Source organism: Blennius ocellaris (assembly GCF_963422515.1).
Source record: "Blennius ocellaris genome assembly, chromosome: 20".
NCBI classification, from domain to species: Eukaryota; Metazoa; Chordata; class Actinopteri; order Blenniiformes; family Blenniidae; genus Blennius; species Blennius ocellaris.
This window is the reverse complement of record NC_137669.1, coordinates 6,221,233-6,248,414: the sequence shown is the minus strand read 5'-3', so window position 1 is coordinate 6,248,414 and position 27,182 is coordinate 6,221,233. Positions and strand designations below refer to the sequence as shown.

The following is a 27,182-nucleotide window of genomic DNA, read 5'->3' as shown; positions in this document are numbered from 1 at the left end:
TCTCAGCTCTTCATCCATCAGGTCCAGGGTTCACACTGAGTGAGTAAAAAGAAAAAAAGAAATTGGGAAATACTTTTTTTCTATATTTATTTGATTCCTGTTGATAAAACTTTGATGAGAATGACTTTATATTGTTAATATAGGCTACAGAGTTTCACATTTGAGCATTTTCGGGTGGTGGTGTGCCTCCAGATCTTCCAAACAAAAAAGTGTGCCTTGGCTCAAAAAGGTAGAAAAACAATGGTCTAGAGTGACGATCGTCACGGACCAATCAGCAGACAGCAGCTGCGTTGTTGCTCCACCTTATGGAACCGTAGCGATGTGCTAGCTACCTCAACGGAGGGGTTACGAAAATGGTAACAGTTGAGTACACTACTTTAGGAATCATCCATCGTCTCTGGTACTTATTTCCTCATGTCAGTGGTTTTAATGTTTTGGCTGATCCATCTTTTGGGCTTTTCAAGATTTCAGAATAAGAATCATCAGAAATGTTTATCGGCGACAGCTCAAATTCTAAGAACGGCTCAGAATCTCTTCACTTCCTGTTTCTCACTGGAATCTTTAACTGGACCCCAAATACTGATCGGACAATGTTAAAACAAACACACATTTTAATTGGTCATCAAGGAAATACAAGGAAAGAACAGTCTTCATCGTAGGAAAGTATGGAAAATCAAAACAAACCAAAAGTTTAGAGTCAGTGTAAATAAGAGTTTAAATGTGGTGGTGTTTTTTTTTTACGGGAACAGAGCTGCTGCACGGAAAAGAATGGACCGACTGTCATGTGACTGTCGCGTCAACGTATAGGTGAGGCTATCAACCTGTAGAGAAAGAACCGTTAGTGGTGACTAAAAGAGTTGAGGGTGGAGGCCTGGGAACGTAAAGGTGCAGGAGCAAACCGTCCGATCACATCAGCCACTTGTCCTTCTCCTTGTTGAAGTTCTCGGCCCACTGCCGGCTGATCTCCAGGTAGTGCTCCGGCCGGTTGGGCTGGTAGTCCAGGTACAGCCGGGTCACCGTCTTCTTGGGCACCGCCTTCTCGATCTGCGTGCCCTCGTGCCACTGGTTGAAGGACGTGACGGTGACGATCTCCGGCCGGACGGACAGCGCCGCCTGCAGGGACGTCTCGTAGTAGCGTCCGTTGACGCGGTTCCTGGTGTTGTGGTTGTTCCACGGCCGCACCGCCGTGTCCACGTACCCGGGGCCCACGCTGGGGACGAACAGCAGGTTGCTGGAGTCGCAGAACGCCTTGATGCCTTCCAGTTCTGGTGGGAGGAGCCGAAGGAGAAGCCGTTGGACGCGAAGTAGGTGTAGATGCCGTCGAAGCCAGCCGGCCAGTATGTCGTGTTTGTGGCGCTCCTCGACGATCAGGGCCACGAAGACCCCGTCGTAGGGAGTGCCCCTGACGGTGTGGGAGCCTTTGACGGTCAGGAGCTCCGCCCACGACTCAGGTGGCGTCAGGTAGGAGTCGTAGACATAAAACAGAGGGAGCACGCGCCCGGTGCTTGACCTGAATCTGTAGAAGGCGCCGTGCTTCCCATACCTGAGTGAAAACCAGACAAAAGACAATTTATTACATTTATTTATAATATAATCCAGATTAATACTTAAGACTGATGCAGAGACCCATCCAAGATGGCTGCTGTGGTGGAGCGTCTGCTCCCATAGATATTAAACACTAGATGCCTAATGGCGCTGCCTATGACGTGGCCACAGCGCCATCTTGGGGAGGTCTCCCGCTTGTGCTAAACATATAGATTCCAGACTAGAAAATCCACTAAAGCATTCGTAGCTCGCTTGCTAGTGCATGATGTCCAACAATGTTTTTGTGGATTTACTAGCCTAGAATCTATGTTTAGCACGAGCGGGAGACCGTTCCAAGATGGCGGCGCTGTGGGCACGTCGTGTCAACAGGCATCTAGTGTTTGCATCTATGTCTGCTCCGATTTGCAGCCATCTTGGATGGGTCTCCGCATCGGACAACAACTGATGCGGAGACCCATCCAAGATGGCTGCCATGGTGGCACGTCAGCTTCGGTGGGCAGCAGCTGTCGAAGATGCGCTCACTCGACAACGTCTTCACGTGAAAACGGAAAACTTTAGTTGCATCGTTCACAGCCGACTGTTCTCTGTGCGAATGTGTGTGTGGTTTTTATTACAAAAACAAACAGCGCCAGCTCCTGGCCTGGCAGGCTCACTGCATCGCCTTCAGCGTTCCCACTGTTTCCGTGGAAACGTAACATTGTGTTTAAAGTGAAACTTTTCCGACGCTAAAACGCGAGTACGATGTTTTGACTTGAAACGTTTGTCGCGTAAACAGATCCTCCAAGTCTTGAATATGATTTATACTCGACTATTGTGAAACATCATTGTTTATTGAGTTCTGAAACACGTTTCCCTGTAAAATCCAGTAATCTGAGCGTCTGCAACAATGACTGAGTCCACCTGCCGGAGTTCAGTCTGGTTTCACCAACAACAACGTAACGAAGCATGAGACTGAAGTCTTGAGGCCGCCGACTCTCCTGCAGACGTCCGGACTCCTCCTCCGGGCCGGCGAGGCGACCACACGATACGGTCGCTGCTCCGCGTCAGTCTTCTCTTTATTTATTTAAACCTTCATCCGACTCTCTCGCTCTACGGTCCGTTCCACCCAGATGGCGGCACAGCGGGCCGTTTCAGAGCGCCGTCGTCCCAGAATCCAATTTAACTCCAAAGCCTGGTCTTTTTTTCTTTTCTCCTTTAAAAAAAAAAAAAAAAAAAGAATCCCAAACCTCGCATCATCCTAGAGGCTGTTCATTTACCTGTTTGTATCGTCTTTCCTTTTCATATCTCATTCCAGGACATGAAACACAATCTGATGAGGCTCATGTGTCTCAGATGCGGTCGATCCGATCCCGGAGACCAGGGAGATAAAAGAAGGTCTTTCTCTCTCTCTCCATTAAAGAATCTTTATTTAACAGCCTCGTTTCCTCGTCTCCTCTTGTCGGGCGTCACGTTTCACCTCGTCGGCAGCAGACGGCGAAATGAAGGAAGCAGACCGCGGCGAGGAGCGGCCAGTGGGCTTACCTGTCGATGATGTATCTGATGTTGTCATGGACGCTCTGGTCCGTCCGGCCCGGGTACGGCTGGAGGTGAAAGGCCACCTGGGCAGAGACACAAGCAGCAGACGACGGTCAGGCCGAGCAAGAAGAGCGGCGATGCAGAGAACGAGGAGTGGGAGGAGTCGGCGGGTGGCGGCGAGAAGCAGAGAGTTCATCTAAAGCAGTGGTTCTCAATTATTTTCTGTCATGCCCCCACCTAGAGGACAAAAAAATTTTCAGGCCCCCCCCCCCCGAATTGTACTACCATTGAGAACCTGATAATATTTATTTATTTATCTGTATAAACCACTGTATGATTTGCTGGCACCAGCATTCTGCATACAATCGCCTGATTATCAAAATAAATTAATAAAATGAGCTGGAGGCCCTTTTTTTATCGTTCAAGCATGAATAAAGACACTAATACTGAAAGTCGTGCCTGCCTCACGCCCCCCCTGACACCCCACCACGCCCCCCCAGGGGGGCTCGCCCCACCATTTGAGAAGCACTGATCTAAAGTCTTATTTATCAGCTGCTTGGCGTCTGAATCTAAAGCAATGCAAGTCCTTGTTTGTTAAAAATAACCATTCAAAAAAACATCTAAGTTCGATATTTAGGGTTATCTTGTCTTGGGGGGGGGGGCTGGATTTCAAAATAAAAGCAAAATGAAAGTCTTAATTTGTAAAAGTGACAAATCAAAAACTTCCAGACGGATATTTAAGGGTTCGCTCGGCTCAGGCTTTCAAAATAAAAACCCAGACTTATTCAAAACAAAGGGGTTTTTTTTCTAATTAAAAATGGCATTTAATATATTCAAAATGGGTATTAAGTGGTCGGCTGACTTTCAAAATCAAAGCTGCAAAGTCTTTCAAAATAAAAGTTCTTGTTTATTAATCCTTTCGAAATGGATTTTGAGTTAGCTAGGGTAGGGCTCTGATAGCTTTCAATAAAAGCCCCAAACTCTTTCAAAATAAAAGTCCTTGTTTATTAAAACCTTCGAAACTCATATTTAGGGGTTCACCATGCTCGAGTTCTGCTGGCTCTCAAAATAAAAGTCTTCGTGAAACCTATTAAGTGGTTAGTGGGCTTTCAAAATAAAAGCCCAGAACAAAATTAAAGTCTTTTTTTAATTAAAAATGATAGTTAACACTTTCAAAATGGATATTAAGGAGTTAGCGAAGCCCCAAACTCCTTTAATCAATCAATCAATCAATCAATCAATGAAAGAGGATTTCCCCCGGGGGAGGGGGCAATTAAAATGTTGCATAGAGAAGATAGTGCAAATAAATAAATAAATACATAAATAATGCAACAACAGACTACAACTACATCAAATAAATACCAGTAATAGTTGAAATGTGATAATAAAAGCATGGGTCAGTATGAAGGTCAAAGGTCACATCTGTCTCAGCAGGAGGCAGGGGTCAGCAGCGTTTTTGGTCAAACCTGTTGATATGTTTATGTTCAGACGATGGGGGGGGGGGGGGGGGGGGGTGTTGTCGGCAGCTGCTGAAAGTAATCCAAAAGTTACTTGTAGTTTAACTGAGTTACCTTTAAAAACAAGTATTCGGTAAAGTAACTTGTGTGTGCTAAATCAGTGTGCTCTCTCAAACGTTAGCACACAGAGCTAAATCAGTGTGCTAAATCAGTGTGCTAAACACTGCTTCCTGGGCTAAGCCTGGGCTAAGCCCAGGAAGCAGAGCCAGACAAACTGATTTAGCACACTTTTGCTCAGACGCTTTATAATAATGAACGGTTTGTGTGGTTTGAGAGAAAGTGTGCTAAACGCTCTGCTAAAGTGTGCTAAACGCTCTCCTTCCTGGACTAAACCCAGACGTGTCCCTTATTATTTGAGACCATAAATGCATATCTTTTTTTAGGGTCCAGGTGTCATTTTTGTCCTGTTCCTTTATTTAAAAGTAGCACGAAAGACAAAAAAAAAAACACGTGGAAACCCGACGATTCTTTTGTCTCTGATCAAAGATCATTGATCAGATCATTTTAAAAGTCGTTTCCCAGAATAGCGACCGGCGGGTTATCTCATCTGGTCAGGGTAACAGGAAACCCAACGTCTGACGCCCGATCGGAAACTCCGAGAGCCGCCCGTTTCCCCGCAACTGAAAAGTGGAGCATCAGAGCGAGAGACGGGACGCCTCTCTCTCTCTCTCGCTCTCTCTCTCCTGCTCACATTCACCTCATCTGGGATGTTTGACATTGACCCGGGGTTCAGGAGCGTTGGGACGTCGTGGTTGCTTTTTTTTAGCGAGACGGTGGATCGAGGGACATTCTGCAGACGTACCATCCAAGTTCAACACTAACAAGAGTCATCTCAAGGTACTTTTGACAGAGAAAACCCAACTCTGAACCCAAATTCTCACCACTGCAGTTAAAGATCCAGATCGTCCTCTTTTTATTTTCTTCGTTAAAATGCAAAAAGGGGAGGATAAAACACATTGGGAAGCTTTGAGAAACCTCCCGGTCTGATGGGATTCTAATGGATCTCTACCAGTGGGGATTGGGACATTTTCCACATCCGAGTCATGATGAACTGGATCCACTTTAGAAGTCGTATTTCCTGCTTTACACGTCGTCGGTGAACTAAAAGAAAAAAAAAACTGTCCACATATAGACGTGACAATATTAACTATATGTGCATCATTGCACGTGCATGTTTGTTTATATGTTGATGACACCGTTGTTTATTATTGTGATTTTTCTGTGTGTCCGTCTTGTTGCCTGGTTCCTGTTACCAGTTGGGAAATGGGAATTAACTTAACTTTCCCAGTTCTTGGCTGCATGAATGCACCAGCAACTCTTTGAACGTGTTTACACTTTTATCATGTTTTGTTTGGGGGGGTGTGAAAAAAAGTGTGAAAAATGCAGCCTAACAAATCCTAGAAACATTATTACCTGCACTAGTTGTTATTAATTCAATTAAATTATGTATATTGCAGTCGAGATTTCCTACTTATGCTTTTCATGTAATAGTTTTGTTGTACTTTAAACTCTTTTAAATAGCTTTTTGTCTTTGACTTTGAGATGATTCAGATAAATAATTATCCTTCATGAGGTATTTCCCATTGGGATTGTATTATTTGCAGTAGAAAGGATCATTATACCTTCGTCTTCAAGAAACAGGCAGATAACTAATGGAATTCAGCAGCAACAAAACACATTTTAGTCACTTAAAAAAAAAAAAGACACAAAAGTCAATATCAGTTTCAGTGTGACCTTTAAAATATTGTGTTATTTGTTTGGTTTTTCTCTGCTTATATGAATAAAGTTGAATTGAATTTGCATTTGTATGCTTTTTTTCTCTGTTTCTCTCTTTTTTTTTTGCAAACTTGAAATAATAAGATGTAAATAAACAAACAACCCAACGGGCCCTGGTCAGCCGGGTTAGACGGTACGACAAAGAGGAAATCGATGTACGTCAAGGTTGTTTTTTTTCCAAAGCGCCGACAGACGCTGGCGCACACGGCTCTTTGACGCCCACTTCATCTCTCCGCAGAGGCTGCAAGGTCTCCGCCAACTGTTGTCATGGCAACACGGTAGCTTCTTTTTTTTTTATAGCCTTGGTGGAGATCCTGCCGCTGTTTATCATCATCATCATCTGCATGTCGGTGTTTTGTTTCGGCTGTTTTGTTGCTGCTTCCTTATTTGTTCTAAAATCCTTTGGTTGGTTCCGTGAAAAACATCCAGATTCACATCGTATGCTTTTATTTTGGAAGGAGCGGCGTCACGTGGCGACCTGGTGCATCTCTGGTATTACTCTACAGGTTACTTTTTCAACGGACGACCTATGAATTCGGTTAGACTGACTTCTATATGCCACTTATCGTGACTTGTATGAGGGAAGCGCCGAAACGGTTATTTTAAAAAGAATAATTTCAGATTTCGCTGGTTTTAACTTCCGCATTCTGCCACAAGTGGGTGGCGGCAGAGCGTGGCGTCTCTCTGCACTCAAGCACCGTGGCTCGCCTAATGACTGTATCGGCCATTTTAATCATGTGTACCCGTGAAGCCCCGAAGCTCGTTAGCATGTAGCATGTAGCAGGGTTTACGTGATGCCCCTGAACGCATCAGTCAGGTAAAAACCGGGCCAACATGGCGGCTCCGGAATTTCTGAGAATATTTGAAGCGAGAACACTTTACAGAAGTGTGCCTGCTCTGAGAGGGCGTGGCCTGATCCGAGTGGGCGTGGCCTGTGAGTTTTCTCCCGACGTCACAGCCTCAACTTTCCTCTTGTTCTTCTGGGAAGATGAATGAGCTTTTAGTCTTGCAGATGTAACGACATGGAAATAAAAAAAACCAAGTCAAATCTTTGGAACGAGCTGCTTTCAGTTCCTGCTCTGGTCTTAAACCAAAATGGCCGCTGACAGTGAAGAACATCAGTCGACGTTTACTGACGGAAACAACATCTGGTTGACGTTGATCAGAAAGCCTCGTCTTTCCTTTGTTGCGTGAGCGAGAAGCTTCCGGGTGTTTTGGACTCCGGTTCGCCGTGATTCTCACGAAATCAGACGCAAATAGTTCCGTAACTTGTTCAACACGGCAGATCTAAAACATCCAGGCACTAAAAACCTTCTAGAAATGAGAAGTTTGCTGATTATTTACGTGGGTTTTTGTTTTTTTCCCCCCATTAAAAAAAGTGACTCTGTTCCAGTTACTGTTCACTTCAGCTCCCTTTTTAGCTCTCGCTTCTTTAGCGCTCGTGAGCAACTGTGCCGTTTTATTGGCGCGAACCAGGTCAATCTATGTTTCATTAGCGGGGACGGAGCGCCGGCGGCCATTATTGATCAGCATGTGTCCCGTTATCTGGAATATGTGACCGGCTTCATCCCGCTTCCTCTGACTGCATCCAGCTGACTTCACTGTTATAGAACCATATCGGAACTGACACACACACACACACACACACACACACACACACACACACACACACACACACACACACACACACACACACACACACACACACACACACACACACACACACACACACACACACACACACACACACACACACACACACACACACACACACGCAGACTTCAGCCTGTATTTTTGTCACGGTGGCTCTGGTGCGGTGAAACACTGAAGCATTAGCCCTCAGGGTCAGCGGTGTGATGTGCACACTGTTGTGTAAGTCTGACACACACACACACACACACACACACACACACACACACACACACACACACACACACACACACACACACACACACACACACACACACACACACAGACCCAGTTCTAAGGCTAATACCTCCATATAAGGAGTATGAACGCAGACTGGGGGGGGTAAAGCTCCCCCGTCCTGCTAATGCTGAATCCACAGTCCGTCTCCGGCGACTCTCAGCACCGTATTCCTCTCGAGCGGCTGTCGGCTCCGATAGCGGCGCCGAAAAAGGCTCACGCGAGGTTTCCATGTTTTTGTTTTGTTCTTTTTTTAATGGACTTGAACACAGCAAAGGTGAAGGGTTTGGAATAAAACACCCACGGTTGTGCTAAATCGGCTTTAAAGCTTTGAAAAACACAAAGAGCCGGAGGAAATGACCGTGGCTTTGTACTGAAAGGAGGCGGAGTTTCAGTCTGCGGCAGTAAAATAAACCTCCCAGCAGGTGGCGCTGCCGATGCTCCGCGTCTCCAGCGTTACTATAAAACTGTGGAATCCATGAGCGGCAGATGCTTTGACGCTAACCCCGCTAGCCGCTATACCGAGTGCCAAGAGCCTTGTTTCCTCGACACGGTGTGTGCCGCGATGCTAGCCTACGGGGTTTTCTTGTGTTTGCGCTGGCAAAAGTTGTAGGTAGTACGGAGAGTGACGTACGCAACCGTTAACCAGTACAACCACAAATGTTTTCCACGCCGGTCCCGTGTTTACTGTCACGCAATGGCCTTCCATACCTCGCTACGCGGCCTTCACCACCCTGCCGGCGTTAAAAACCATACTCTCTGGCGTGGAACCACACAACAGCGTTGGCCCTCGGTACACTTTGCCATGCCGTACCGTAGAGTGCTGTACTGTACTGTGCCGTGATGTACCGTACTGTGCCACATTGTACCGCGCCATACAATACCGTACTGTACCGTGTCATATGATGTACCGTGACATACTGTACCATACCGTGCTGTATCATTACCATATCATACTTTACTGTGCCATACTGTCCTGTACTATACCGCACCATACCGTACTGTACCATACTGCACCATATCGTACTGTATCGTGCCTTACCGTATCACACTGTACCGTATCGTACCATGCCATACTGTATTGTACCGTGCCGTACTGTACCGCTACCGTATCATACTGTACTGTGCCATACCGTACTGTACCATATCGCACCATACTGTACCATACCGCACCGTATCGTACTGTACCATACTGCACCGTATCGCACTGTACCGTACCGTATCGTACTGTACTGTACCATACGATACTGTACTGTACCGTATCATACTGTACCGTACCGCACAGTGTCGTACTGCGCCATACCGTGCCATACCAGTACATACGACACAGTAGAAACGAGGCTTTAGACGCTTTGTCACAGATCCCAGTTGATTCTATTACTCAGTGAAAGAGGAGAACATGAAACCGTCTAAATCCGCTGCTTGATGACACAGACTGGAGACGGTCTGGAGACGGTCCAGAGGACCGAAGACAAAGTGCAGCTTCATGACAGTAGAAACACAAATTGAGTGAAATGAAAAACAAATTAAAACTAAAATACAAGACAGAGTCAGAGCGTAGAGCTTCTGTGCTCTTGTGTTTTCTGCCACACTTCGACTCAAACGGACTGTAAAACCATCCGCGTCCTGATAAACTCTATTTTTAAACATCTGTTAAACTTCCGGTTACCATGGAGACCGGTGGATGTGAAACACCGCCTCCGCCGCACTCCTGCTACCAAACATCACGCAACACGACCGATCTGTCGACGAAGCTGCCGTCCAGATGTTCAGCACTGGAACTGAACCGACGCTGTCGATGGTCTGATAAATCAGGAGTCAACAACTCCTTAGTAACTGATTACAAGTTACAAATGTAATCACAGCCACGGCGCCGCTGCCTATTTATTATCCACTGACTTAACTGTTAACTTTAGCTAGAGTTGTTTTATTGCCATTTGTTGTTTCACTAAACTTCTGTTCACTTCAGGACAAACCTGTTTCTCTCAAGAGACATCCAGATCATAGAGCATCTTCCTCCTCTAACATCCAGATTATAGAACATCTTCCTCCTCTAACATCAGATTATAGAGCATCTCCCTCCTCTAACATCCAGATTATAGAGCATCTTCCTCCTCTGACATCAGATTATAGAGCATCCTCCTCATCTAACATCAGATTATAGAGCTTCTTCCTCCTCTAACATCAGATTATAGAGCATCTTCATCCACTAACATCAGATTATAGAGCATCTTCCTACACTAACATCAGATTATAGAGCATCTTCCTCACTAACTGATGTAATTTCAGATTAACTCCATGACAGAATCTTATTGAATCTATTTATCGACTTGTTCTGAATAAATGCAAGTAAAAAAAAAAAACCTTCTGGCAAATGAAGAACAGAAGATGTTTGGATTCAGACGTCATGTTTTTGTTGCTTTCCGAGATTCATTCATTCATTCATTCATCCAGTAAATCATCAGAAAGGGTAAAGAACATACCGGTTGTCTCACCAGTTACCTTGATGCTGTGCCTGTGCGCCGCGTCCATGACTGCAGGAACCAGGTCCTCGGTGGGCTCCCCGTGGTCGTCCGCCACCCCGGGAGGGTACCAGGACAAGACCAGGACCCCTGCAGACCCACAGGACGGGGGAGGGGGGGGGTTAATAAACCTGGTTTCTGTTGAATCCATAACTAAATGACTACACTGCTTCACTTCAGGACGAATCTGTTTCTCTTAAGAGGTGTAAACATTCAGATTACTAAGTCTCTTTCCCTTCTAATGTCAGTTTATAGAGCATCTTCCTCCTCTAACATCAGATTATAGAGCATCTTCCTCCTCTAACATCAGTTTATAGAGCATCTTCCTCCTCTAACATCAGATTATAGAGCATCTTCCTCCTCGAACATCAGTTTATAGAGCATCTTCCTCCTCTAACACCAGATTATAGAGCATCTTCCTCCTCTAACACCAGATTATAGAGCACCTTCCTCCTCTAACATCAGATTATAGAGCATCTTCCTCCTCTAATATTTCAATAATAATGATTTAAAAAAAAGGATTAAAAAACTACTAATTAAAACCTAAATGTTTATATAACCTAATAATAGAAATTAACTGATGTATTTTAGGAAACTTATCACACACAAAAAAATTATTATAAAATATGACCTATTTTTTTCAAGTACAACAGAACTGTAACCAAAATAAACCACGTTTACATTTTTACATGTCTAAAATTTCATAAATGTAACCAAGCATGTAGTTTTGGTATTTATAGTGAAAGTATACAGATTAAAGGCTTTGTGGTCTTCATGTTTTCGGCTAAATGTGATTTTGTGCTAATTAATGTAACATAATGAACTTGTTTAGTCTGTTTACATGTTAAATAATTTAAGTTAACTTGTGTTCGTCACAGCCACTGGACCCGGACCTGGACCATACAGATCCAGACCTGCACCATGTGCCCCCCCCCCCCGGGGGGGAGGGGGGGTCTCAGCAGTAGTTACCGGCAGCAGCCGCCTCTATCTGGGCCATGTGGGCCTCCAGCACCGCGGGGTCTCTGGAGCTGTAGGGTCCCAGTTCGGGGTAGAAGCTGGACGCCAGGTCCTCGGGGGGGGCGTGGCGGCCCTGCGCGTGGCTGGCCGCGATCTTGGGGTCCCAGTGCGGCACCAGCACGTGGTCCCAGTGGAGGTACTTGCCGTCCACGGCGGGGGAACCGTACCACAGGTAGTAGAAGATGTGCACGTCGTAGAAGATGCTGTAGTCCCGGTCGGACCGGGTGAACACCACCTTGGTGTCCCCGCCCCCCCCGGCCCCGGCCCCGCCCCCCGGGGGAAACTGGCCAGGGGACGCGGCGTCAGGCGGCCGCCGCCGCTCCCATCGCTCCCCGGGGAAGTCCATGCCGGGGGCCAGGTCCGAGAAGCCGTCGCTGGGCTTGAGGGTCCGCAGACCCATCATGGTGCCGAAGATGAAGAGCGTGAAGAGGAAGAGCGCCACCAGGGCTCTACGGCGCAGGCGCGTCATGGCCGCTGTCCGCGGTGCTGAGCGCGAGGAGGCTGGAGGAGGAGGAGGAGGAGGAGGAGGAGGAGGGGGGGCGTCTGGTCCTCTGGCTTCCCGCTACCGCGGCTCGGAGCCGGGGAGCATCACGGAGCCGCTGGGGAGCAACACGGAGCCGGGGTGTCCTCCTCCGTCAGGCCGTCAGACATGTCGCTGTGTCCCGGTGAGTCCCGGCGCTCCGCGGCCGCTTCACTCACATCCTGCCGCCGCTCTTACGGCGCAGCTCCGACCGGGTCAGTCCGACTCTTCAGTCCGCCTCCAGGCTCCCTCAAGCCGACTGTCCGCTGCTCTCCATTCCCCCGGTCCGCCCCGGTTCTCTCCGGTCCGTGGGTGAGACGGAGCCTCCGGACGCAGAATGGAGCATTTGTTTGTGAGCAGCCGGGATTAACGGAGGTATGGAGTCCTATCAGTGCCACAGAACGAAGAGGCGGGGCTTTGAGGCTGATGCTGCCCTCTGGTGGACAAACTCATAACTGGGATTCAAACTCAATATGTTTGAGGTTCAATGAAAACATTTTAAAGTTCAATTTTACATGGTAAAAGATAAAGTTTGATGTTCAATTTTAAAAGTTAAAATGCATTTTTTTATTGTCAATATTTAATTTTTTTTAGCTCAGTTTTACATGTTTGAAATTCAAATTCACATCTTCAAAATCTAATTCTGTGTTAAAATTTCAATTTCACACATTCAAAGCTAAAACTTGCAAACAAATGCGAACTCAATTTTACACATGTTCAATGAATGTTTGGCTTATATTTTTCTTCAATTTGACATATGTGAAATTAAATTGAATGCGTCAAAGACACATTTGATATGTTGAAAATTTACATTTATTTTTCGATTTCAGAGTTAAAGGTTAAACGTTCTCAGCTGGGTTTTACATTTCAGAATCAATTTCACATGGTCAAGGATCAATTTTATATCTTCAAAAATATATTTGACATCTTCAAAGTTGAATTTTGAAATCTAAAGTTTCATTTTGGAAGCTTTAGGATGTATGAGGTCTAAGTAGTGCCACACACATAAAGGGGAGGAGTCTTTTTTGGCTCTGCCACCTCATGCAGCCGGTTTCAAATTCATTTATATATGTTCAAAAATGTATTTAAAATATTTAAAGTTTAATCTTGCGAGCAGCAGATGAAGAAGAACAAAACTACAAGCCAGAAAACAGGAAGGAAGTCAGAGACCATTAATGCATGGGAGTGTGGCACTAATAGGCCATCATACTACCTGTTCTTTTATATAATGTGGTGACAGACTTGTTCCATTGATGAGACTGTTTCAGGCTTCATTCAGTCAAACCAAAGCAAATTCTATTATATATACATATATATTTCTGTGTTTGGAGCAAGTTAGTTATTCTTGATCTTTGATTTTATTTTGCAGACGACACTGATTTTCAAAAATGGTAGACTGTCCAGTGCCAGTTTTAATTCAAAGATTATTATATCAGTATTTTACTGGTTGGACCCACTCAAGAAGAAACTGGATTGTATGTAGCCCCTGAAGTAACATTTTATTTAGCATTCATTTTGTATACATCTTTATATTGGTTCATTATGTGCTTTGAAATAAATATTTCTTCTCGTCATATTTGGTGTTTGGTTTGTTCAATATCAACTGGTCCTACAGTTTATCACATGTTACAATGCAGTATTTAGTCCACAGTGTAGTATTTAGTAGTCTACAGTGTAGTATTTAGTAGTCCACAGTGTAGTATTTAGTCCACAGTGTAGTATTTAGTTGTCTACAGTGTAGTATTTAATAGTCTAGAGCAGTGTTTTTCAACCACTGTGCCGCGGCACATTGGTGTTTCCGCGATATCTAGTCAGGTGTGCCGTGGGAAATGATCCAATTTCAATTTTTTTTCTAAAAATCATTTGCTCTCACAGCCGCTGTCAGCTGTGAGAGCAAGTGTGTTGCAGAGTAATCATGTATAAATACTCTTCGCCACTAGAGGGCAGCACAGAACCTTGCCGGTGAAATGGAAACTGACAGACGTCAGTCTGGTTAATCTCCACCTGCTGCTCCCATCTTATATCAAAGTACTGTGTCAGTGACAGTGATGGAGAAGTTTTTGAAAAGGAAGAATGTGAACCAGGATCTCAGCTCTTCATCCATCAGGTCCAGGTTTCACACTGAGGGAGTCAAAATAAAAAAAAGAAATTGGGAAATACCTTTTTTCTGTATTTATTTGATTCCTGTTGATAAAATTTTGATGAGAATGACTTTATATTGTTAATAGAGGCTACAGAATTTCACATTTTAACATTTTCAGGTGGTGGTGTACCTCCAGATTTTTCCAAACAAAAAGTGTGCCTTGGCTCAAAAAGATTGAAAAACACTGGTCTACAGTGTAGTATTAAGTAGTCCACAATGTAGTATTTAGTAGTCTACAGTGTAATATTTAGTAGTCTACAGTGTAGTATTTAATAGTCTACACTGTAGTATTTAGTCTACAGTGTAGTATTTAATAGTCTACAGTGTAGTATTTAGTCTACATAGTAGTATTTAAAGAATAAAACATAGTGGTCAGAATCGTCCCAGTTTCCTGTAAAATAATGACACAACTACCGTTGATGCTTTAAGTGTTTCTGAAACGAGAACCTCCTATTGACTTAGTGGAAACTCACAATCCTCCAACTGGTTCATTAGAAATGTATTAACTGCTTGATAATTGTTCATATATCAAAGTTCAATAGAAAGACATGTTTTATTGAGCTCAGACGTCCCGTCACTTTTACCCGTGTACTTCTTGTACTTATACAAAGTATTTGTCCTCGTCAGTATTTGAAGCAGAGAAATTGTCAGATGTCGGTGCGCTGCTGACCTCTGCTGGCCACAGAGAGGAACTACAACTCTGAAAACCAAGAGGTCCTGCAGGACCTGAGCTGAGTCCTCTTGTCCTCGATGCTCGAAATGTCAACCTCGGGCCACGTCACGGCAGTTGAGTCCATTTGAATTGACTACTGATCTGATTTCACACATTTTTTACACTAATTTTAACATCGGGATGTTTCTATGCGGATTCCCACTGAGCTTTCCATCAAAAGAAATTCCTAAAAGTGTGTTTACAGGCACTTGTTCAGTTTGTTTACCATTAAGAGAATGGTAAACAAAGAGAAACAAAGCCATAAGATACTAAATATATACCCACATTTAATATAATTATATGAAAAATATATAAAGTACCAATTAGAAATAACAATATGTAAAAGTACAATGTACAGGATGTATTTTTTTTTTTACAAAACATTCCAAAATCTCATACAAGGACGACCGACAACCGACACTGCCACCGACTCTGGACCAAGAGTCGGTGCTTTTGATCTTGATTTTAGATTTTTCAAATTAAAAGTAAGCTCTTAAGTGAGTTTAGCAGTTCAATCATATATTATTAGATTTGTCATCAATGCGCATTTAAGTGTTTGGAAGAAACTGGAACAAATGTCACCGACAATAACAGTGCGCGTGCGTGCGTGCGCGTGAGTGTGTGTGTGTGTGTGTGTGTGTGTGTGTGTGTGTGTGTGTGTGTGTGCGTGTGTGTGTGTGTGTGTGTCGGGCAGCTTGCGAATTGTTTTGATTCTGACATGTGTGATCTATTGATTAAAGGTCACGTGACCTTGACCGGAAGCGTGCGTGTGTGCGTGTGTGTGCGTGTGTGTGTGTGTGTCTGTGTGTGTGTGTGTGTGTGTGTGTGTGTGTGTGTGTGTGTGTGTGTGTGTGTGTGTGTGTGTGTGTCCAGCAGAGGTGGGAGGGTTAATAAGGCTCCTATAGCGCAGCTGTGCGTACCGAGCGCACTTCTCTTGGAGGACTTTACGCACGCCGGACGCGGACGAGGAGGGCGCGCGCTGCTCGGCCCTCAAGGATGCGTGTGGCCCCCGTCCTGTGGTAGAGCCCCCGGGCACCCGGAGCTGCCCCACCGGCCGGAGGCTGCGGAAGCCTCCCAAGCATGGCGGAAGGTATGAGGGGAAGATCGGGGCAAAACAAAACAAAACATAAAAACAAGTGGATGCGTGTGGACTGGGTTTCTTACACTTTCCTGTGGGTGGAAATGAGTGAAAGAGCAATGAAGCCCGAGGAGGAGGAGGAAGAAGAAGAAAGCACTCATTTCTTTTCTTTTTTTAAATACTTGGTTGAGTGGATGTTGGACCGGTGGGTCGCACTTGGTGAAGCCGGGAATGAGTCGCGCAGAGCGGCCTCACTGAGCGCTCAGAGCCGCTCCTCATCCAAGACCACCAGGTGAACCGCAGTTTTATCCAGTGACGGATAAATAGGTTTTTATCACGGTCGATCAGTTCAGATGAGAAGGAATCAGGTTTGAAATGTCACGATCTTCCTTACTTTGTGCTGTTTGAGGACTTTTTTTTTTTCGAGAATAGAACATTTAAGATCTATATTGAGGGTATAAACATCCACAATGAAAACTGATTTCTTAACTGTAATCATTTAAATAACGACACAAACAATAGCCGATTAGTAAATGTGGTATTATGGTATTATGAAGAAATGTTGTACATGTGGAGAATTTATTATTTCGTGAAAAACAGATTCATTTGGATTATAATGTTGTTTTATTCACTTCAGATCAAAATTCGATAAAAATGGCCTTTTTAAGCCATTAAAAGTGGCATTTTAGTTCACTATCATATAAAACGAGGTTCAAAATGCAAAACGAACGAAAATCACACTTATTTTAATACATATCACTAAAAAACCGAAACTCATGTGATACGTTTCTGTGAAGTTATTAAATTCTAAAATGCTTCTTGACTGACAAGATGTTCATGTATATTATAATATATTTATATTATATTTACGTAACTAAAGATCACTGTGTAAGTGATCAATATGTGACTATTCAAGATGTTTTAATCTCCACATTGTAACGCAAATAATGTGCATTTTGATTAATGACTTCAGGGAGTTTCCATAAAGGGTTAATAAAATGAGCTTTAAAAGATTAAAAGTGATCTTTATGTGAGGCATCGTTTGTGTGTCTGAGCACGCATGAGAGCTTCAGTTCTATTTTAGTCATTTAAAATGTTTTTTTCTCTTGGTTTTTATCCATTTTTCGGTGATTTTTCTGAAGTTGCTGTTACTGATTCTACATTTCAGGACGTGTTTTTTTTTCTTCTTCTTTGTTGTTTCCCCCTTTTAAGTCAATGACTTCTGTTTTTTGTCGTTTTGTTCACTTTTTGTCAATGTTCTGCCCGAAATAACGTGTCTCTTTGTGTCACATGTGGACGATCTGAAGTTTACTTCAGTTTAATTTGTGATTTCAACAAACATTAATGCACTTTTCTTTTCTTTTCTTTTTAACTGTTTGGTCCAACATCTACAGTTTGAGGGGATTTTGTTTTTTATCAAGACAGTGGAAAAGGAGATAATTGTAGTTGATGTGTATTAATGAGGTTTTGCTGGTCAGTGTTGTTACAGAAAATAATATTAATAACGGCGAGCGTCACAAAGAATTTATCTTCACCACTTCAACCATAAGAACTATGCTTTTCCTCATTTCATGAGCACAACCAGCTTTAATCTTCTTAAATGGGTTTGTTCAAAGAACATGTAAGTAATAAAGTTCATATTAAGAAGGATTCCAGGGAACTGAAAAACAAAATCAGGTAAAGGGATTAAAGGGACTCTATATAAAGTTTTGATCATGCCTCCTTTGACCATTGGGTGGCAGTGTTGAGTCGTTTTAGCAGCCGTCTGTCCTCCGCCTCATTTCTTTGCCCGATTTAGGCAAAGATTTATTTATTTATTTATTTATTTAACTCTGTTGTGCAGGCGGCTGTGAGCAGGGCGGGGAGGACGACCTTCCGGAGCTTTCCCGCGGCGCCGGCGTCTGCAAGTGGTTCAACGTCCGGATGGGCTTCGGCTTCCTGTCCATGAGCAGCGCGGCCGGCGCGCCGCTGCCGCGGCCGCTCGACGTCTTCGTCCACCAGGTGAGGGACAAGCTGCCGTGGACCACGTCGTTTTGACAGTCCGACACGCGCTTCCACGTGGTCGTCTGCCACGGTGGAGAAAAAAAAAAAGACACATTTTCGAAAATGGACTACAAAAAGTGGCATTTCTACCGCTTTCCCCCCCCCACCGTGTCTCTAACCGCTGATATGATCTGAAATATGACAAGGAAAGGAAGGAATTTGAATGTATATGAAAGGAAAAGGGGAACTAAAGGTAAACGGCCGCCGGGTGAATAAATAACCAGTTAAACTGAGAAACAGCTGCACAAAATAAAACAACTTGACTTTATCCTGTTCGTGTTACAACGTCTGCATAACATTCATAGTTGTTTTTTTCAAAACGTCATCATGTCAGTGGGAAACGTCTCTGAAAACTAAAAGGTGTAAACGAGGGCCACAGTCGCTGTCGGCGCCACAGACAGTATACACACACACACACACACACACACACACACACACACACACACACACACACACACACATACATACATATACACTGAAAAACGTTGGACCAACTTAATTTGAATTGCTTCGATTGGTAACATTCAAATGAATCAAGTTCTTTCAATGTGATCTGATTTATTAACTTCAAGACCAATTTGATTGGTCCAATAATTAATTTTTTTCTGTGCATTTAGCTGCTTTTTAATCGGTTTTGCATGTTATTTTTTGTTTTTTTCCAATTTGAAAGCAGTTTTTTTTTTTTTTTTTTTTATATAATTTCTCGTGATATCTCAAAAAAACTTTTTTTTTTTTTTACCATACAAAAATTCTATTGGTAGATTCATTTATTTGGAAATGACCGGTTTTTGACACTTGTGACGCAAGTTTCCCTTCTTCTTCATGTGTTTGGAACAGAATTTAATTACTGCCGTCGCATTTTGAGCCAAACGTACTGTTGTATTATACAGTTACTGCAGCATTACGATTTGGAAAACACCAGTGCATTAGGATCGGGAGTTATATACAGGAGAGTTTTATACAGGAGAGTTTTTTCAGGTGAGTTTTCCAGCCGATCACCTGGAGATCTGTTGTAATTTTCAGCCAAACAGGAACCATTTGCTGCAGATATTTGCCGTTAAACTTAAAAGAAGAGGGGTAGAGCTCCAGCATTTGTCTTTTTAAAGGGGTTAGAGGCTCAAGCAGAGATAACAAGGCCCGACACCCCCCCCCCCCCCCACCCCCCCATCTATTACTGCTTCCTGTTATAAAGTCATTAAAGCACCAGGGAGCCCACCCAGCATTCTTTTTGTTTGACATCTACACTGCCGCCCCCCCGCCGAGCCCCGTGCTCTCCGGTTTCTCCGCTGTAAATCACTCCTGCGGCTTTTTTTTTTTTAACGTGCTTCTTTTAGGTTTGGGTGAAGGTCGAAGGCCAGTCGTCTCCACGGACGTATTGATGTCAATTAAATCTTCACAAGGAACAAAATGCATCAGATCGAAGGAAGGCCCGACGTCCACGTTGTTAAACGACACGTTTATAGCCGCGGCGCTGCTCCTTGGAAGGTTCTGGTCGTAAACTTGAGGGTCTGAGTTGGAACGATTTGAAGGGATTTTACATCAACGGGATCAAAGTGGAGGGAACCGACGTTGTTTTGGACCGACCACCAATCGGATGCTATCATAGGAGGCATCAAATATCAATTATAAATCATAATATTCACATTATACAGGGTTTATTTTTCTCCCCCCAAAAATTCTGAAATGTCATTCACGTACGAGTTCTCCGACAATCGCTAAACCGCTACGGGTCGGCCATGTTTGTTTGCAGAAGGGACTATTCACCGCGGCAACTGGCGACGTTAAAAACCCAAACCTTTCCAAGCACAAAAACGTCTGAAGTCACAATCATTTGAAAATGTCGGGAGGTTCGCTGGATTATATGTTGTAGGTTGACGATATGTGGATGAATGAGTTCCGTCTCCCTCCTCCTGTGTCATTACCCAGAATCCTGTAGAGGCGGTTTGATCTCTTGACCAGAAGGGCAGATTTGGACGGGGTTTGATTGGAAATACGTGTGTATGTGTGTGTGTGTGTGTGTGTGTGTGTGTGTGTGTGTGTGTGTGTGTGTGTGTGTGTGTGTGTGTGTGTGTGTGTGTGTGTGTGTGTGTGTGTGTGTGTGTGTGTGTGTGTGTGTTTTAACAAGGCGGTTGGTGTTTTATGAGAAGCTTTTACGAGGATTCCCCGATTGGGGGGGGCTTTTTGTGTTTTTGCTCTCTGACAAGTGTCTTGTCTCAGTCAGTCTGAGCAGAGCGGCGATGAAATCAACCAGGAGGGAAAGGAGGTCGGTCAAATTGTCGGGTTTTAATTTACGCCAAAAGAGATGCAGAAGAAATGATGAACCGGTCCCGGATGCCATCATATCCTCTTATGTCCAGCTGATAATCATCTCGTCAAAATATGTGACTGAGGTCAATTTAACTCAAACTTTTGTTCCCAAACCGTCATTCCGTCATTATAGCGCATCACAGCTGGAAAAATGTAGTGTTCACTAAACTGGCTTAGCAAACTGTGACATGAGAGACTATATGTATACTATGTTGGTATAATGGTTTATTATTTAAAATGACTTCTTATGTATATAGTCATTATTTTACTAATCAATCAGCTGCATTTATTTCTCGCTTTGAAACTGTTTTCTTAGTAAAACAGCATTTACTATTTAAAAAAAACCAAATTTATGAGCAAATACGTCTGAGACTACCTAAGAAAAGTTAATTTCTCAACGCGTGAGTGGAAAGCACAGCTCTTGCAGATGTTTTTTTTTTGTTTTTTTTTTAAGGTGCTTTAACTGGCTTCTTATTTGCTGGAAAATCGTCGTATATAAGTGTTTAAAGTTTCTTTTTTGTTGTTGTTGTTGTGTCGAACCAGTCCAAACTGCACATGGAGGGTTTCCGCAGCCTCAGAGAAGGAGAAGCCGTGGAGTTCAGCTTCAAGAGGTCCCCCAAAGGTCTGGAGTCCGTTCGGGTGACCGGACCCGGCGGGGCGCCGTGTCTGGGCAGCGAGAGGAAGCCGAAGAGCGCCCAGAAGAGACGATCCAGGGCCGACAAGTAGGTCCCAATGCGCCTCAGTGGAAACTCCCTTTTCATTCGTCGTTGGCAATTCTTAGGAAAAAAATTTTCGTGGTAGGAACACGTAAATGGAAGCATATTGGTGGAATTCACCCCCTAATTTAATTGAAGAGGTTAAGTTTGTGCTTGGGACGTTTTGGATTTGGTTAAAAGCAAAACTGTGTTTGGACATTTCTGGGGCAAAAGTTGAAAGACGCCAACAAGCGTCAAGATAAAGACTGTTGAGGAGAACCAATGGCATTGGTCTCATCTTCATTATAATGATACTGAACACGATATTGTGGCAAAAAAACACTTCTACACCAACTTATAGGCCACTTATATTCAGTCTAATTGTTCAAAAGCACAAAACTGATCAAAAATCACACGTAATGTACAACAGAAAATGATATAAGGGAAGAATCTCCGAGCTGAGAGACACTGACATCATCTGCGTAAGTGTGTATCGCAATAACCAGCATTATCACGTGTTTACCTGATATTTTAAAACCCTGTTCTTTAAACCTTCCTGCACCGTGTCTATATTATAACTTCTAAATGTTCTGCTTTCACCTGTTGAGGGAAGTAAGTTTTTTAAAATGTGCCGTTGACGTGTTTCGACAGCGTTCTTCATTTTCAGGAGAAATGTCAAGAAGAAACTAAAAAACTAAATCCGTAAACTTGATGAACTGAAGTGAACTATTATAAAACTTGTTGAAAAGAATAAAACTACACGTAATTGATCACTTTTAGCCAATCCGTAATGCTTTTCTGTACACAAATTTACAAAAAGAAATAGGTAGAAGCGTGAGGCGACGACAGTAAAAAGGCGATCATGTTGTCACGGTAACGGATTTGGCTGTTAATGCAGAAGATCTGAGGCCACATGTGTTTTTTTTTTTTTACTTTTTAAATGTATAATAAATAATACATGAAGATGTATTTTACTACTGAGGGAAACTAATTTCTCAACAAAATTATATATAAGAAAATAATAATAATAATAACTGCTGCAGCTGGCGAGCAAAAATAAGTAAATACCCCAAAAAGCCAACCTCGTCCAGTTTGTTTCCTCCTTCCTGAACATCGAGACTCATTCTGAAGAAGAGCTGATCCATTTAAGTGAGAACAGATGTAGGTGCTCCGGAGGTCAGAGGTCACCGCTGCCATGGCAACAACGGGGCATGTGGCGTGCAAATGAGGTGTGGGGGGGATGGGGAGGGGGTTCAGAGGTGACGGGGGTATTGAAAGGACCCCCCCCCCCATGCTGATCAATACCGGGTTGCCCTGGGTTCTGGGGGGAGGAGATGTGACATGATGCTCTCTGGCTTTGTTCTCAAAAGTTTCTTACATTTTGTACAAAGTTCATCCAAAGAAAACAACAACAAAAAAACAAAACAACAATAAACTTTGGATTCAGTTTAATGTCTTAAAAGTGAAACACGTCCTGGGCTAATGTCGATTGAGACATTTATTTGCCATTTCCATTCATTTACAAGTGAACAGATGTCAAAATAAGACTGAGCAATGTCTACATTTTCTTAATTTTCTAATTCAGTATGTTGGGAGATCAGAGGAGCCAAAACACAAGTTGAAAACATAAATCATTTCCATGACGCAGGAAAAAACTATGAAAGAGTTAAATTTGTATGTTTGATGATTTAAATAGCTTCACATTAATATGAAATTAGCTGTATTTTCTTACTTTTGTGATAAACAATTAAACTTAAAAATAATTCAATTGAAGTCACTGAAATGCATCACCAGCTAAAATATAGCATTAGCTAATTGAACTAGTTTAGCTAAAGTTTGTATCACTTTTAACATTTTGAGCTATTTAAATGTTAAAATTAGTGGTTTTAGCAGTTTATTTATTATTAACCGTTAAACCATTTAGATCACTGGGTCGCTGATTGGTTGGTAAATCACAAAGCAAATAACAGTTATTCACAAACGTTTTCACAGCAGAAACAATATTAATAACGAATAACTAAACGTAACCAGAGGAGGGGGAAAGGAAAATGTTCACACCTTCATTTGTTTTGGTTTGTTTTCCCGCTGCGTGTTTGAGAGCCGACAAACTGTCTGGACGATGTCACGCAGTTACAGCAGCTGCTGGATCGGGGGCGCTGTGGCCCAAAACAAACACCGACCAGAGAGGAAGCATTGACGAAGTAGAAACCGGGCTCATTGGTTGGTCCAGACTGAAAGGGAAAACCCCGCCCCTTTAGCCCTTTAGCCGGCTAGTGGCTAATGGCTAGCCACGAGCTACCGTGATCTTTAATCTCCAGACCAGATATCAATGAGTCTTCTTCTTTACTTCTTCCTCTCTTCTTCCTCTTTACTTCTTCCTCTCTACTTCTTCCTCTCTTCTTCCTCTCTACTTCTTCCTCTCTTCTTCCTCTTTACTTCTTCCTCTCTTCTTCTGTAAATGTTTGACATGAAGCTAAATGAATTAGCTCATTAGCTAAATGTATTAGCACTCAAACAATAGAAAGTTATCCTGGACGTTTTATAAACCACTGAAATGTGACGTCAGTCAGTAGAAAAGACAGAAAATGTAAGTTCGTGGAAGATTTATGTTGAATCTTTGCAGTAAATAGAATTTTTTGTGGATCTTTAATGCTGAACTTCGGTTACAACTCTTTGTGGCTTCGATCCGTTTTTACTCGACGTGATGGATGATTGTATTTTTTTTTTTTTTTTTTTTTTTAAGTCTCTACATGATTGATCAGGTTATTGGAGTGCAGATGGGGGAAGAAAGGAAAACCAGGTTGTCTTTAAAATCAATAAGTGGTTGTTTCAGCGTTCACACCGATCCTTTGTTCCATGTCCGATGAATTCGGCTGAACCATTTCATTCACTTTAGCCGTTAGCTTTAGCTGCAGAAGCACCACAGCGCTCTATAGTTTGACAATCTTGCTTCTTCACTTCAATGTAACTCTGTTTTTAGACTCTATAAAAGTCTGAGTTTCCTAAAGTATTTTAGTGGTTTTCTTTTGCAGATTTTAGTAGAACTCATTAGATATTGCTAAAAGGAGCAAACTAGCATGAGGCTCAGTCTGTAAATATGGAAGACATTTGTAATGTTTGGATTTAGCAAATAATAATAATAAGCGTGAAAAACAATGTTTAGATAAGTTGAATCTGAACATTTTCAGACTGGAATCTCTTGATTTTGATTTTTAACTAGCCTTTAGCATGTTCTCAACATCTCATACAGTCAATGTCACATTTCTCCATTAAAACTCAATGAAACCTTTTTGACTCTTCGCAGATTTAAAGTTCCTAACAGAACTTTTTCAAAAATGGAAGAAAAATAAAACTGTGAGGCTTTAATAATAATAATAATAATAATAATAATAATAATAATAATAATAATAATAAATCAAACTTGTATAACACTTTTTTGTAAACTCAAAGCCGCTTCACACAGGAGAAACATGAATAGATAAAAATAAAAATAAATAAATAAGGAAGGCTTGGTTTACACATCAGTCACTGATTATCCTTTTTTATCAAGCATCAACACCACTTTTTTAAACCACGAGTACTTAACCTTTAACTACTTGGTGATACAGGGCATTGATAGGAGTATTTATTAAATGCCATGACGCCTAAGTTACTCCAGAAATAAACATTATGTGATGGCGATGCGTCGTTTCTTCTTTGTAAAACAGCACAAACTCAGTAATCTCGGATGAAGAGCGTCTGTCAACAGTCCTGCCAGAGATTTTCAATTGGATGAAGTTCTGGACTTTGATTTGTTCTTTTGAGCACATGAACATGTTTTGACGTCAACCTTTTCTGTTGTCGCTCTCGATTCGACTCGATCATTCAAATCACTTCGTATGGAACTATAAATACACACAATTCTTCACTTTTTTTACCGTTATAATTGACAGAAATGTGCAAGCAGGTTCTAAAAATGTTCAAATATGATGTAACTATTAAAATAATCTATATTAAAAGTGACCCTAATGTTACCAAATTCACTTCAAGAATTAAGAACTGTAGAAATTATTCTCTTAAGAGAAAAACTGCTGATTAACTTCAGAACTAATGAAATAAATGTAGCCAACTTATTTTAGTTAGCCTGATTTTATAAAAAGTAAATTGTCATTTTGACCCAAAAATACAGACAATTCTCCACTTTTTTTCCTTTGTTTTATAGCACAAATTGGATAAGAATTTCCTTTCATTCATGTTGTTTTTGAGTATTTAGAAAACAAAACAGGAAATGGCTCCAGAAAGGCTGTAATTGTATTTATTTATTGATAATAAATGACAGTTTGGGATTACTTTTAATGTACTGAGTGAGTTTAAAGTTTTCTGTTACAGGGGCATTGTTGGAAACACTTAGGCTGTGCTGCCCTCTACTGGACATATTAAATAATTTACAGAAATCCATTTAGAAAGACATCAAATACAGAGATTTTTAATTTTAAAAAGAGGACAACCTTTTTATCATGTGAAAATGACACATTAATGTTTGATGCTAAATTGGGATTCTGAAAGAAAATAATGGATTTCTTTTAGCCATTTGTGATTAATAACCTTTAAATTTCTTTTCTGTTCTGAAATTATTGTTATAAGTATTGCATTAGCATCCTGCACAAAATACTCCTGATAATATGACTGGATTTTATAACCTTATGTGGTTATTTATCTATTAACAAATCAGATTTTTGTTTATCATTGGTATATATATATGACTATTTAAATATTTTAATTCTCTAAGCGGAATTAACAAAATGAAAGATATTAAAAAATAAAATACAATGTTAACATCAAAAACAACTAAAGGTCCAAATAAATGGATGAAGAGGAAAAAGGAAATTAATTTAATATATATATATATATATATATATATTATTGTATATATATTATATATATGCCTTAATACTGGCACATATTGAAGAAATGTCAGAATAATTGGATAATGATTATTAATCACATTCCCAAAGATTTTTTAAGCGTTGATGTAAAATTGAGAATTTGGAGTCAAACATGTGATTTGTAATGTTGAAATAGGACATACATTTAGGATGCATTCACAGTATTTACTCCTTGTGCTTTTATAAAGTAATATTTACTGTATTCTCGTACATTATGAGGTACTGAGTTACACTTAATAGTGTAAAATCAGACGTTTACAGCAATCTAAACAAATTATACCATTTCCAGATTTCTTTAGCTTCAAATAATAAAATAAGTTTTGTTTTGTAGATGAGTGCGTTTATGAGCCAATTTTTGCTTTATTTTCAATCCTCATATGAAAATACATTCCTAAAAAAAAAAATGCTAATAATGATAATTTTTGACCGACCTTGGTTCATATCTGTATGAACACATATCAATACTTTTTCAAACAATATCTGGTATTCCAGCCCCGATAGATGAATTTGGAGGATTTGTGTGGGACTGTTTGTTCCAGTGTATTGAACAGTATCGTACCATATAGCGGTACGTATCTCATGGCGATACGAAGCCCTCATGCGAACAGATCCTTACTCTTTTTCTTTTTTTTTCTGCTCTGTGTCTCTTCAGGTGCTACAACTGTGGCGGCCCAGGTCACCACGCTAAACAGTGCCAGTTGCCCCCCCAGCCCAAAAAGTGCCACTGCTGCCAGAGCGTTTCCCACATGGTGGCGAGCTGCCCGGTCCGAGCGCAGCAGCAGCAGCAGCAGCAGCAGCAGCTTCAGGAAGCCAACGCCTCGACACGGGACGAGGAAGAGGAAGAGGAAGAGGAAGAGGAGGAGGAGGAGGAGGAGGAGGAGGGGAGCTAGACCTCTTTAAAACCCGCTCAGGGAAACTGTGAGGTTTTTCCACTCCCACTC

General features: G+C 42.1%; 3 protein-coding genes across 3 annotated transcripts in view; 1 reads left to right on the top strand and 2 right to left on the bottom strand.

Moving 5' to 3' along the window:
• The window catches only part of rpl15 (ribosomal protein L15), a 249,507-nt gene that overhangs the window by 66,473 nt on the left and 155,852 nt on the right, over positions 1-27,182 (bottom strand). The gene's annotated exons all lie outside the window — the stretch shown is intronic.
• On the bottom strand, positions 902-12,287 carry maneal (mannosidase endo-alpha like; the record flags this gene model as incomplete). The annotated part of the gene is given in 6 exon segments (XM_080516256.1): positions 902-1,253; positions 1,256-1,331; positions 1,333-1,543; positions 3,067-3,143; positions 10,782-10,891; positions 11,771-12,287. Coding segments are annotated over 6 exon segments (1,338 nt in total). The 3' UTR covers positions 902-906.
• On the top strand, positions 12,468-27,131 carry LOC308144367 (protein lin-28 homolog A-like; the record flags this gene model as incomplete). Its single annotated transcript, XM_080515472.1, has 5 exons — positions 12,468-12,650; positions 16,217-16,283; positions 18,115-18,272; positions 21,165-21,343; positions 26,894-27,131. 5 exons carry the CDS (start codon positions 12,468-12,470, stop codon positions 27,129-27,131), a joined length of 825 nt encoding a protein of 274 aa, XP_080371598.1.